The sequence below is a fragment of the Bos javanicus genome, chromosome 3, assembly GCF_032452875.1.
Source record: "Bos javanicus breed banteng chromosome 3, ARS-OSU_banteng_1.0, whole genome shotgun sequence".
Taxonomy (NCBI): Eukaryota; Metazoa; Chordata; class Mammalia; order Artiodactyla; family Bovidae; genus Bos; species Bos javanicus.
The window spans coordinates 94,309,194-94,324,040 of record NC_083870.1 but is presented as its reverse complement, the minus strand read 5'-3'; the positions used below and the strand labels follow the sequence as shown (position 1 = coordinate 94,324,040).

General features: G+C 35.0%; 1 protein-coding gene across 4 annotated transcripts in view; it reads left to right on the top strand.

Annotated features, from left to right (window-relative positions):
• ZFYVE9 (zinc finger FYVE-type containing 9) overlaps nucleotides 1-14,847 on the top strand; it is a 117,046-nt gene that overhangs the window by 48,812 nt on the left and 53,387 nt on the right. For 2 of the 4 annotated variants that reach the window (XM_061411971.1, XM_061411969.1), the window contains 4 exons: nucleotides 1,662-1,723; nucleotides 6,761-6,881; nucleotides 10,354-10,476; nucleotides 11,921-12,076. In XM_061411971.1, coding sequence (XP_061267955.1) covers nucleotides 1,662-1,723; nucleotides 6,761-6,881; nucleotides 10,354-10,476; nucleotides 11,921-12,076 — 462 coding nt within the window. Of the gene's footprint in view, nucleotides 1-1,553; nucleotides 1,724-6,760; nucleotides 6,882-10,353; nucleotides 10,477-11,920; nucleotides 12,077-14,847 lie in introns of all 4 variants that reach the window. The other 2 variants (XM_061411970.1, XM_061411967.1) reach the window with 1 other exon arrangement.

Below are 14,847 nucleotides of genomic sequence, written 5' to 3'. Positions count from 1 at the left end.
GTCCCTTTGGGTGGTTATTAAAGTGGAAGAACAGGTGAGAAATGTCCTGAGACTATTTCTGGGCAAATTAAGAATAATATTGTATTGCCTGATAATTTGGAGGCATCTCTAAAAATATGCCAATACCCTCTCCCACTTAAGAATGGAGTAATTACTTTGTTTTTACTTGAAAAGAGTTGAAGAATTTGAAGTCAGCCTGAAAAATCCTAGCCTCATGCCTACCTTAGTGTTCTTTGTAGGACTTTAAGAAGTGATAAAAATGAGAATTCTTTTTTCTGAACAGCCCATTCTAATATCAATTTTTGGAATATATATTGCCATTAAAAAAAAATCTATCCATATAAAAATATGAAAATACTGTGTTAGGTGCACAGATCTTTATAAAATCAAACTTTAATTCTGATATCATATGATAGATGGAAAATTATAGACTCAACTTATTTTAGTTTATTATATCTTTATGATAATAGTATTGTTAGATGAAAGGCACTTTGTTAAGTTCAGGGGATTATGAATAGCAAAAGTAGCAATTATTTATTTCTTTAATATGATCTTGTCAATAAGTCTCCCTTGATAATTAAACTCTGTATTCTTTCATTAATTTTATAACTTTTTTGTCTAGCAGTATTCCCTTCCCCTTGCTAAATAGCCCTCCTCCCCTTTTGAAGATCAAAAACTTCTATTGACATTATCATACTTTTCCCCATTTCCCTCTTCTTTTCAGATCATCCCTTAGTCATTCTCGTGTTTTTATGAGCTCAGGTTTTCTTTCTTAAAATCTTTATCCTCTTTACATCTTTTGTTGTTTTTCCCTAGTCTCTCTTTGTTTTCACTGTTTGAATTGATTTTCAAAACTGGATTTGAAGAGATCATTTTTCCGGACTCAGTTTTCCAGCTTTTCCCTATCCTTTTACTAAAATGCAGACTTCTTTCACACTGCCAGATCAGTCTTTTTCTTTCTCAGCTATGCTTCAGCCAAGATCTGGTCAGTTTGCTTCCCAGTTCTTTCATATCTGTGCCAGCTCTTCTTTAATTAGTTAATGATTCTTCAACATTCTTCAGGGCATCTTTTGCCCTTTCAAAATGCTGTATCACTTTTCCAGATAGATACTTTATTCCTACAGAAACTTCATACTTTCTGGAGATTTGGACGTCTATTTCTAGATATTTTTTCCCTGATGTTTATTTCCTATGCACTTCAAACATTTTCCTTAGTTTATCTGTTTGTGTTAACAGGACAGAGTATGTGACAATCATAGGCGTATTTAATATTTTAAAGCAAAGTGTTTTAAATCTTTAAAACTGTGTTTAAAGATTATAGAATTAAGGGATTATAGAAGTAAGGAATATATTTAATTATAGAAGTAAGGAATATATTTAAATATGTATTTTATTAACTGATAACCACTTTTATGCACACAATTATGTTTATAATTATAAAATGCTAAATAGTGGTTTCTTTGTACATCTGAAATTGGTGACCTTCTCTTCTTGGTGTTAGAAACCCTACCAATGTCACAGTGATGCCTGTTTTATTTTTCTGGCTCCTCAAGTGGCTCAGCCCAGAGAGCAGAGGCGAGTTTGGTTTGCTGATGGGATCTTGCCTAATGGAGAAGTTGCTGATGCAGCCAAATTAACCATGAATGGAACTTCCTCTGCAGGAACCCTGGCTGTGGCACACGACCCAGTCAAGCCAGCAGCTACCAGTCCTCTACCAGCAGAGGTAAGAAAATAAAACAACAACTAAAAGTGAGTACTTTCTTTTCTCAGCATTGTGCTGCCTCTGTCTTGCCTTTTTCTGGATTGAGTGACCTTTCTGTGGAACCCTATAGACTTTTGATACAGTTTCGTGTGTGCGTGCGAATGTGCCTGCTTGTGTGTGCATTTAGGGCTAAAATAAATGTGGCAAAATCAGTTGTTCTTGTTGCCCTATATTTGGAAATTTTTTCAGGAGAAAGAATCTTATAAAGGTCATTCTTGGGTGAGCTCAGCCTACCACTGTAGCTAGAGGTTGTGCTGGAGAGAATCTTGGTCCCCTGATACAGATATACATGTGTGTTCAGTCACTCAGCCATGTCTGACACTGTGACCCCATGGACTGGAGCCTGCCAGGGTCCTCTGTCCATGGAATTCTCCAGGTAAGAATACTGGAGGTGGTTGCCATGCCCTCCTCCAGGGAATCTTCTCTATGCAGGGATTGCACCTACATCTCCTGCATCTCTTGCATTGCAGGCAGATTCTTTTGCTGTCAAGGCACCAGGGAAACCCTGTCCCATGATACACAAGCTTTTTAAAAGCATATTCCCCAGGTTCTGTGATAGCCTCCAAGAAGTTGTCGTGGTGAGGAAGGGCCAGGAAGTAGGAAGATGGCTGAGGAATTAATCTGTCCCTTTGTCTTCAGTCTGAGTATCTCTACTTTTTTCTGGTTTACCTGTAGTGTTTCCATGTAAGATTTTTTTTTTCCCCATGTAAGATTTTTAAAAAGGGATTCTAAAGCTTAAAAATAAGTTGAAAATCTACAGACTTAATGGGTAAAAGATTAGTTTATCTGAGGAAACGAGCTCATACTGTGTGGTTACATTTACTTTGTCTCTATAGGATATACTGGTCACATTTGGAGGTTTATTTTCAGAAGGGGACAAATATTATCTTCATTTTTTTTTGAGTCCGTGAAAGAATAGAGCCACCTAGGACCATAATTAGAAAGTATACACATAGGATTGTTTATACAGTGGGTCCCGATCTTATTCCTATTTGCCCATTTAATATGGTGGTCAAGATTATAATAAGGTGATTAATTCCAGCTATGTGTGTTTGTCTTTTTTTTTTTTTTTTAAGTAAAGTAAGAGGATCAGAATTAGGATAATGTTGCTACTTTTCAAGTTTTTATGGTTACTATTTATATTTATGTTCAGTAATATTTTTCTAGAAATTTACATGATTTTTGGATTTGGTTGCAGTTGAAATTACATGTTATTAAGATTAAATTTATTGACATACAGAGCTAAATTTCCTTCTTGGTGAAAGTACAGTAAACCATGTCACTGTCTTCGAGTATTTCTAAGCCTGTTTTGGGGGATTTTTCTATGGCTGCAGAGGACAATAGCAAGAACTATGACTGATTCTTCTTTGTATCTATAGAATGACTTTGTCAAGAAAATTTATTTTTTCTATGGTTGTTTATGTGGAAAAACTTCAAACCCACAGAAGAGATGCAAGAATAGTACAGTGGACGCTTATATATCTTCATCCATATCCACCTGCTGTTCCCATTTTGCCACATTTTTACTTTACGCCCCCCACACATACCTTTTTTTTTGAGGAACCATTTGAGGATTAGTTGCAGTTTGTCACTTCAATACTTCAGCTTATGTTTCCTGAGAACAAGTCTTTTTTTTTTTTTTTTTTACTTAAGTACAATTACATGATAAAACAAATTTAACATATAATTCTATTATCAAGCATATCGTTCATATTCAGATTTCTTCAGTTGTTCCATGATGTTCTTATTCTTTCATTTACACATATGTATGTGTATATATATTTTATATATATAATTTTTTATTAAAATATTTTTTAAAAATTAGGATTCCATCAAGGATCACGGTTCTATTTAGTTCTTATGTTTCTTTGATTTTCTTTCATTGAGAACAGTTTTCCCACTTTTTTTTTTGTCTTTCACATCATTAATATTTTGAAGCATTTAGGCCATATTTGGCATAAAATCCTTAATTTGTGTTTGTTTTTGTCCTCATAAATAGTTTCAGATTAAATATTTTCAGCAAGAATGATACTATCATAAATGATGGTCATTTTTTACTGGAACACATTGAGAAGTATCAATTTATAGTTGGTTAAATTGATGTCTCTTGTGTATGATCACTGCAAAAGTAGCTTTTCCTCTTTGCAATTAAAAAGTAAAATGAGGGTGATACTTTGAGACTCTGGGTGTCCTGTTCTATAGTCTTTCAGCCAATGATCTTACTGCCCTTGGAGACAATCTTACCTGAATCAGTGATAACCATAGTGATTATACAGTAAAGATTATAGTGTTTTTCTTTCTGTGAAACTTATATGATAGGTTCTTAAAACATAAATTTTGTGAATGAATGAGCTAGCTCTAGTGAATGACTGTTTTAGTGAAACAGTTCAGGTCATTAAGAGAAACTAAAACAAGTTAGCTTTTCTGTGCTCTCACATTGTTCAATACTCTATTTTAATGTTTGTCTGATAAAATGAAGGGAAACAAATACTTTAAGGCCAGAGTTGAATATATTTTTTTCATTTTTATGATCTAGTAGAGTGCCTGGCACTTATTTAAAAGATGCTCAGTAAATGAAACAAATTTCTTTTCATAGATATTTAAGTAGAGGCCAGATGACTACTTCTTATAATACTGAAAGGTGGATTTATCCATCATTAAATAACAAGTTGAATTAGGTTACTTTATTTCCTGTATTAGCCCTTTAGATCAATAATGTTTAGCCAATAAAATTTTCCAAATTTCATTATAGGGTGGTGTACTGAGAACACTGCAAAATTTTTAGCAAAAACTCACTAAAAACTTATAGTCCTAAATTATAGTTAATATAGACAAAAATATGTTAATGCCTGGGTGTTTTTTTTTTTTAATAATTTTAATCTTTATTCAAGTATTTTATATATATATATAGTGACGTACTTAAGGAGCATTAATCTTTAGGATAATATTGATGAACATACATATATGTGTGTGTCTCTCTATATATACATATGAACACATACACACATGTAACCACCACCCAGGTAAAGATACACATATTTCCGTCGCCATAGAAGTTTCCTTCATGCCCTTTTTCTGTCAATACCTTCCCCCTTCCCCGTGCCCCCAACCTGGAAAATAAACATTATTCTGACATGTATCACCACAGATCTGTTTTGCCTGTTTTTGAATTTCATATAAATGGAAAAACATAGTATATGATGTTTTGTGTCTAGCTTCTTAAACTGTAATTAATGAGATTTATCCATGGTGTGTGCATCAAGAGTAAATATTTTTTTATTGCTGAGTAATGTTCCATCATATGGCTATGCCACAATTTACCTGTTTTCCTGTTAATAGGCATTTGGATTGTTTCCATATTTGGGCTATTTGAGTAAAGCTGGTATAAACATTTTTAAACATGTTAAACAGTTTTTATGTGCTTTTCCTTTAACTCTTCTAAAGCTTTCTTTTTTAACAGTGGAAGGATTATTGATTCACAGTGTTGTATTATATACAGCAAAGTGTACAACAAAGTGATTCATTTATGCATATTATATATTTATGTATTCTTTTTCATATTCTTTTCCATATTCTTTTCCATTATAGATTATTACAAGATACTGACTATACAGTAGGAACTTGCTGTTTATCTATTTTATATAAACTAGTGTGTATATGTTAATTCCAAACTCCTAATTTATCACCTCCCCTTTTCCCCTTTAGGGAAAGTTTGTTTTCTAAGTCTGTGACTCTATTTCTGGTTTATAAATAAGTTTATTTGTATTACTGTTTTTAGATTCCATATATAAATACGTGACATTTGTCTTTCTCACTTACTTCGTTTAGTGTGATAATGTCTAGGTCTATCCAAGTTGCTACAAATGGCATTATTTCATTCTTTTTTATGGCTGAGTAATATTCCTGTGTGTGTGTGTGTGTGTGTGTGTGTGTGTGTGTGTGTACACATACACACGTGCGCATGTGTGCATGATTCTTTGATACCCCATGGACTATGGCCCACCAGACTCCTCTGTCCATGGGATTTTCCAGGCAAGAATACTGAAGTGGGTTGCCATTTCCTCCTCCAGGGATCTCCCTGACCCAGGGATCGACATGCCTCTTATGTCTCTTGCGTTGGCAGGCAGGTTCACCTGGGAAGCCCTATGTGTGTGTGTATGTGTGTATATGTGTGTATCTTCTTTACCCATTCATCTGTTAGTGGATGCTTAGGTTGCTTCTGTGTCATGTCTTGGCTGCTGTAAATAGTGCTTAAAGCTTCTGTTTCTTGCTTAAGTTGTGAAGAATAGAGAGAGTAGAGCATCATTTTAATAGCTCTCTGAGCATATTCTATTAAATTGTTAATTAAGTAGATTTAAACCCACTCAAGATGTATTCTGCAACATTATACTTTATTAAGTTTAGTTAATGTGATCTTCATGTTGATGCAAAGAAAAAGAACTTGAAATTTAATTTCATTACAAAGTAAATGAAAACTGTAGGTTATCAAAGTTAATTTTTTAAATTATAGTATAATATATATAACCTAAAATTTGCCTTTTTAATCATTTTAAATTACATTTACATTGTTGTATAACCATCACCCCAATTCTCAAAGTTACTTTGAAAAAGCCTATCACTAAGACTTTTAAGTAGATCCAAATGTGTAAATGTTCAGAAAGTATGAGATAATATTGAAATTTTGTTTCTGTTGCCACTGCTGGTTTAAAAAATATTTTTCTTTTATGGTAAAAGAAACCTTGGTAAAGGAACCTTTCTTTCATTACTATGATTTGATGATGCCAAAAGGAGAAACTATACAACTGTAAACATTTGCACATTTTCATTCATAGTTTAAGCCCAACCCTTGAGACTCACAGGTTAATGAGTATCTTATGCTATGTTGCAAAAAGTATGAATTTGAAGTTTTCACTTAAATTCCCATTTGTAGTCTTGACTATATCCTGCCAAATTCTTGAACTCTCTGTAATACTGTCTATGCCAATTTACTTTTCCTAGACGAATATTTCTCTATTCTCTGGAAGTATAACTCAGGTTGGAAGTCCTGTTGGCAGTGCAATGAACCTTATTCCTGAAGATGGCCTTCCTCCCATTCTCATCTCCACTGGGGTAAAAGGAGGTATGTAGACTTAGATGTTTAAACAGGGATAGTTATACATGCAAAATGTTGCCTTCCAATTAAGGGAATGAGAGTGAATTCAAGTAATAACCTCCTTTCTCTTTTCTAGCAACAAAAAAGTGATTATTCAGTGCCATGAAAAGCACTGTTGCTGTTAGTGATTGTTTTAGAGAATATATTTATGTTTTTATATTATAATTGCATTTGTTGAAAGGCTGTATTATTTTTAATCGTAATATAAATGTAGCTTATTGGCAGTTCTTTCTTTATATTCCAAAGCATATAATACTCTGTGAAGAGTTGCTCATAGTTCTAGGATTGACCCATGTTATACAGTCAGTATATTCATTTAACTTTTTGTTTTGAGTAGAATACACATTCAGAAATGTATATATAATAAGTGGAGAGCACAGAACATAAGTACCAGTTTTCTGTTAAAAAATATTTTTAGTGAGCCCTGGTAAGAAGCTAAGTTACTACTCAGTCAAAAGAATGCTTATCTGTATGTGAAATTTTCTTGTTGATAGATCCAGATCAGCATCCAGTCAGTACATTTTCAGGAGCTGGTTTTTTCCAATAATCTTTCCTCACTTTTGTCCTAGGCTTTTACCTTGTCTCCTTGCCTTCAGTTTTTCTCACCTTTATTTAATCTTGCACATTGGTGCCAGTTATCTTTTATTTTTTTTAAGTACAGTTATTTACAATGTGTTAATTTCTGGTGTACAGCAAAGTAATTCAGTTATACATGTGTTTGTGTGTATATATATGTATGTGTGTGTGAGCGTGTGTATGTATATATATACTTTCTGATGTATTTTCCATTATGATTTGTTACAGGACATTGAATATAGTACCCTGTGCTGTGCAGTAGGACCCTGTTTTTTATCCATTCCATATATAATAGTTTGCATCTGCTAGTCCCAAACTCCCAATCCAACCCTCCCCCACACGCCCATTTCCCTCGGCAATGACAAATCTATTTTCTATGTCAGTGAGTCTGTTTCTGTTTTGTAGAGAATCTACATATAAGTGATATCAATTCTCTTTCTGACTTGCTTCGCTTAGTATAGTAATCTCTATGTCCATTCATGTAACTGCAAATGGCATTATTTTGCTTTTAATAGCTTAGTAATATTTCATTGTGTGTATATACACCATATCTTCTTTATCTGTTCCTTTGTCAGTGGACATTTAGGTTGTTTCCACGTCTTGGCTATTTTAAATGTTGCTACTCTGAACATAGGGAGGGGTGCGTGCATGTTTTCAAATTATAGTTTTGTCCAGGTATATGCCCAGAAGTTGAATTGCTGGATTATATGGCAAATCTATTTTTAGTTTTTTGAGGAATCCCCGTAGTGTTCTACATAATAGCTTCACCAATTTACATTCCCACCAGCAGTGTAGGAGGGTTCCCTTTTCCCCACAGCCTCTCCAGGATGTTATAGGTAGACTTTTTAGTGATAGCAATTCTGACTGGTATGAGGTGGTACTTCATTGTAGTTTTGATTTGCATTTTTCTATGAGTGATGTTGAGCATCTTTTCTTTCATGTGCCTGTTGGCCATCTGTATGTCTTCTTTGGAGAAATGTCTCTTTAGGTTTTCTGCTCATTTTTGATTGGATTATTATTTGTTACTGAGATGTGTGAGCTGTTTGTATATTTTGGAAATTAAGCTCTTGTTGGTTGCATCATTTGCAAATATTTTCTCCTAGTCTATAGATTTTCTTTTCATTTTGTTTATGATTTTCTTTGTGATGCAAAAGCTTATAATCTTGCTTAGGTCCAGTTATCTTTTTAAACATAGATATTATCATATACTGTTCTTGCTTAGAAAATTCAATGGGTTCCCAGTGCCTTCAGGATAAATTACTTCCTTTGACGTGTAGTATTCCTGGTAACTTTATTTCAATTTATTTAATTTTATTTTCAGCCACCACCCTAGTACTTTACAGGCATACTACAGATTATTTGCTGTTTTCTGAATGTTCACATTTCATACTTCCATGCTTTTTTTTATGGTGTGGAATAGTGGGAAGAACATGGACTTAATTAAGAGCTGGAAAAGCCTGAGTTTTAATTCCAGTACCAGTCCATTTTAGCTCTATGATCCAGTGAAAGACTCTCAGACCTGTCTTACTCTTTGCAACCCCATGGACTATACAGTCCATGGCATTCTCCAGACCAGAATTCTCCAGGCCAGAATACTGGAGTGGGTAACCATTCCCTTCTCCAGGGGGATCTTCCCAACCCAACAATCAAACCCAGGTCTCCTGCTTTGCAGGCTGATTCTTTACCAACTGAGCCACCAGGGAAGCCCAAGAATACTGGAGTGGGTAGCCTATCCCTTCTCTAGCAGATCTTCCTGACCCAGGAATCGAACCAGGTCTCCTACATTGCCGGTGGATTGTTTATCAGCTGAGCTACCAGGGAAGCCCTTATGATCCAGTGGGCAAGTCATTTATCTCTCTGAATCCTTTTCCTATTTTTTTGTTTTCTTTTAAATTATGTAACTATACCTACTTAAGTATCATTATGAATATTAAATTAAATTTCATACCTGAAAATACATAATAAAATTCGTACAAAGCAGGCATGTAATAAATATTTTTATTATTTTCCTTTCTTCTCTCTAGAATACCCTGCTATATGCCAGTCTCCTTGAATAACTCTTCAATCTTTCAAAATCCATATTAATGGAAAACTTCTCTGAATCCTACCTTGGATGTCTTTGTAGTAGTGTTTTACATCCTCATCTCTGTTTAAAGAGAAATTCTTATAGACTATTACTACATTAACACATTTTTCACTGTAATTTACATACTGTAGTGGTCTGATTCTTTCACCTAAACCATGAATTCCTTCAGTCTGAATTCATGTTTGTGTCTTCTGTTCCTGTCATGGTTCTGGGCTGAATGTATCATACTGTCAAGTCCAGCTTGTGTCTCAGGTGCTGCAACAATGAACTTTCACATAAAGTTAAGTGTTCTTTTGATTGGATAATACTTCTTTACTAGAACCGTCTAAAAATATTCTTTTGTAATAAGTAAATTTGCCACTTAGGTTTCAAATTTGGGTTATTTTAATAAATCTTAAATTAATAAGAAATTAACTTGGCCTCTGTTGTTAAATTTAAGATTGTGTTTTCATTTCACATGTTATATGTGAAATTCTTATTATGATAGTTGGAGGATTTTTGTTAAATCAAAGTGTTGTTTTTAGACTGTGATATAAACCATTGTGTGGAGAAGTCTAAGCATAGGATAACTGTGTTACCATCCAAACTGGACTGGTTCACTTTTGAGAATGAAAGGGGCACTATTAACATGACACTAGGGTAGCAGATATAAACCTGTATTTGCCTATCTATAAATCAGTTGCTTTTTCCTATGAACAATGAGGCTGTTCCTCTATCAGATTTCTTTCTTGATTTGTCTCTTTAATCAGTCTCTTACACTGTTTTCTCCCTTTACAGACTATGCTGTGGAAGAGAAACCATCACAGATTTCAGTAATGCAGCAGTTGGAGGATGGTGGCCCTGACCCACTTGTATTTGTTTTAAATGCAAATTTGTTGTCAATGGTTAAAATTGTAAATTGTAAGTTGAAAATTTGTTTTTTTTTTTAATTAAAATGAGGTACTGAGTCATAGATAATAAAGCTTTTAGATTCATTACACACAAGTATTTTTAATGAAATAAATCCTTAATGAAAACTGGTTGCTGAAGAAGTACATCTTAATGAAAACTGGGTACCGAAGAAGTTGGTTTGTATAAAATTATATATTCTTGAGGACAACTGTGGGACTGAGACTCTTGTTTTTAGTCAAAGGAGTGAGATAAGTGAATTCTCCATGGAGGAAAGCCAAACGGAACTTCTGAGTTAAGTTCTTCTTGAGATGAGTATGCCAAGTCACAACTCACCACTTGGATAACTAGAGGTGGATAAATTATCCAGGGGGATCAATTTATACATGCTAGGTTTAAATCTCAGAAACATTTAATCATGGTGCAAAACCTTATTTGGGAGTAGTGTTAACTAACACATAGTAAAACTTCAATGTATCACAAGTTAGAACTCAGAAGAAACTTCTCAATTCTTGGTGCTAGCTTCTTAGGCAACAGAATGAGAGAGAGGACAGTAACTTCAAATCTTGGTTCCAGTATCATACTGGAAAATGGAGAATGCATTTATCCTGGATGAATGTTAATAGGCAGAGTTTTGGAGAGACGAAGAAAGCACTGGGGAATAGTCCTCCAGTCTCACTGTGTATTTGCTTGCCCCCTTTCCTTCTAGGATCAAATTTTTAAATAATCTGCTTGCAATTTCCATTTACCATATCTAGTTTATATACTTAGAAAATAGCTAGTCTAGATTTCCTTAAGTGTGTACCATCTTAATATAGTTGGATTGGGCACCTTTTGTTTGGTATATAAAGAAACAATTCCCAGAGGGAAAGAAAGATCTTGTATTAGTGTTGATTTATATCATGTATCCATAATTTTATTTGAACCCTCTTTCAATTCCATTGAGAATCTTGTGTTGAAGTACAAATAATAAAAGTATCATGGACTGACATTGTTTTGAACTACATATAGCTTGTGTTGTTGTGGCTCTGCGTAGCCTTAAAGTGAAGAAGTGGAAGTAATTAGTCCAGAAAAGCCATGCATTTCACCACTTTTTACAGGATGAAGCCAGTTAAAGTTCTCTTGCTGGCTATCTGGAACTTTCTACCAGGAAAGACTATAAATAGCTAGACTCTTTCAATCACAGTTTAAATTTAGTAAGTGTACATCAAAATATATTTTCTGTAGGCCACAGCCTGAATCCAATCTAAGTGTTTGCTCCAAGCCAGAGGCATTGGTATGTTTTATTTTCTGCAATAGTCCTTTGGCTCAGTAGTGACAGTTCACAATTGAATTATACAAAGTCAGTGGGATCTATTTTATTCTTCAGTGTGTTAAAACAGAGAGTTCTGTGCATTTCTTAAGGATAAGGATTGAGAAGAAGGTCTTCATTCATATATTTTTATTTCATCTGTAGATGTGAACAGGAAGTGCTGGTGTTTCACAACAAAGGGAATGCATGCAGTTGGCCAGTCTGAGATAGTCATTCTTCTGCAATGTCTACCAGATGAAAAGTGTTTGCCAAAGGATATCTTCAATCATTTTGTTCAGCTTTATCGGGATGCTCTGGCAGGTGGGGATACTTTATGAGTTTGTCTGCACCCTTTATAGTTGATAAAAAATTTTGGACTCAGATGGAAAATAATAGTCTTTAATTTGGAAGCCTGGCATTGGACTTTGGAATTATTGGCAAGTTAGAACTTGGCATGGTTTGAGGAAGTTATAAATTTTAATACTTTATCTAGTGTAGTTGTTATTATTTTACAAAGACTGTAATCAGAGTTGTAAGATAATCCACTGACCACAATGTAAGAATCTTTTCTTTTGATTGGTTTAGGACATGGTATTATTAACTGGTAGAAGGAAGGATAATGATAACTTGCTAACTTGTTTAATAATATTCATATAATCATAATGTAGATATTCATTTAATTTTCAAGTTTCAAAAACCACTAGCATGGGTGACTTTATTATGATTTCAAAGTAAATTATAAATATTATTAACTGTAACAATATGAAAGTAAATGAATAGCTATTAGAAGTTATTAGACACTCTATCCCTAGCTTAGTGGTTTCTCTGCTATATGTCACTCAGAAGACTGCAGAAGCCCTTATATGAACTGTCTTTATAATTCTTTTATGAATTTTTAATCTAAACTACATGTATTAATAATAATGTATATATGTGTTTATATATGTTTCTTTTTTAGCGTATATAAAATTTTTGGTCACACATCACCGTTTATCCTTTCCACAGTAAGGGGGAAAATGGTGATTTGTGAGAAGTGACATTCTGAGAGTTTCAGGATGCCTACTGGTTATTGCAGGGCATGGGAAAGGTATTTCTCCCCATTTCCCCTCTCTTCCTGCATGTCTTATACTTATGTTTTGCAAACAGACACTCAGAACATGAATTTGAATGAAACAGGAATTGTATGTACCAGATTATTTTTTTTGGAGTTAGTCGTCAGTTATTTCCCTCTTTTACTTAAAAACCTTTCTTGGCTTCATGTTACCTTTAGAATGAACTGTGTACTCTGACATTCAGTGCTGTACATATCTGATCCTCTATTTTCAATCTCATTTCCCACTAGTAATCTTCTAATAGTACCATTGAAGCCAAGCTAAACATTGCTTGGTTTGTTACACATTGGGTTAGCCAAAAAATTTGTTTGGGTTTTACAGAAAACTGGCTTAAAACTCAGCATTCAAAAAACTAAGATCATGACATCTGGTCCCATCACTTCATGGCAATTAGATGGGGGAAAAAGTGGAAACAGTAACAGATTTTATTTTCTTAGGCTCTAAAATCACTGTGGACAGTGACTGTAGCCACAAAATTAAAAGATGCTTTTTCCTAGGGAAAAAATCTATGACAAACCTAGACAGTGTATCAAAAAGCAGAGATATCAGTGTTGGACAATGTGGTCTGTATGGTCAAAGCTGTGGTTTTTCCAGTAGTCATGTTCAGATGTGAAAGTTGGACCATAAAGAAGACTGAGCATTGAAGAATTGATGCTTTTGAAGTGTGTTGCTGGAGAAGACTTTTGAGAGTCCCTTGGACAGCAAGGACATCCAACTAGTCAGTCCTAAAGGAAATCAACCCTGAATATTCGTTGGAAGGACTGATGCTGAAGCTGAAGCTGCAATACTTTGGTGAAGAGCTGACTCAATGGAAAAGACCCTGATGCTGGGAAAGATTGAGGGCAGGTGGAGATGGGGGTGACAGAGGATGAGATGGTTGGGTGGCACACCGACTCAATGGACATGAGTTTGAACAATGGAAGATGGTGAAGGACAGGGAAGCCTGGCATACTGCAATTCATGGGGTTGCAAAGAGTCAGACACAACTTAGCGACTGTAAAACAACAACCAGTATTCTTGCTGTGAAATCCCATGGACTGAGGAACCTGGCAGGCTATAGTCCATGGGGTTGCAAAAGAGTCAGACACAACTTAGTGACTAAACAACAACAATGCTTAGGAGAAGAATTGCTTTTTTATAGGGTATGGATATCTTCAACATTATTCCTTCCTTAGTCACTCAGTCGTGTCCGACTCTTTGCGACCCCACGGACTGTAGCCCCCCAGGCTCCTCTGTCCATGAGTATTCTCGAGGCCAGAATACTGGGGTGGGTTGCCATGCATGCTGCTGCCGCTGCTGCTAAGTCGCTTCAGTCGTGTCCGACTCTGTGCGACCCCATAGACAGCAGCCTACCAGGCTCCCTCGTCCCTGGGATTCTCAAGGCAAGAACACTGGAGTGGGTTGCCATTTCCTTCTCCAATGTATGAAAGTGAAAAGTGAAAGTGAAGTCGCTCAGTCGTGTATGACCCTCAGCGACCACATGGACTGCAGCCTTCCAGGCTCCTCCTTCCATGGGATTTTCCAGGCAAGAGTACTGGAGTGGGTTAAACTGTTTCCCAGAGAGGTTTACCAGTTTATATCTATCTGTGCCCATCTCCAGTGTATAAAAGTTGTCAGCACTTGATATTATCAGAGTTTTAATTTTTGCCATACTGGTGGATATAAAACGATATCTCACTCTGAATTGCATTTTACTGACTATTAATGAGATGAGCATATTTTCATGTATTTATTGGCCATGTATAGTTTTTTTCTGTGATGGATACATCCTGTTTATGTCTTTCACCCCTGTTTCTATTGCATTAGCATTTTCTTTGGGATTCCTTTAATTTTTTCAACATATGTGTTAACTATGACCATTTTCTGACAGAGTTAAATTCAGTATGTATTAGTTTTTTATTTACTGTATTCCTAAGCCACAAACTTACTGGCTTAAAGCAACACACATTTATTCTCTCAGTTTCCATAGGTTAGGAGTCC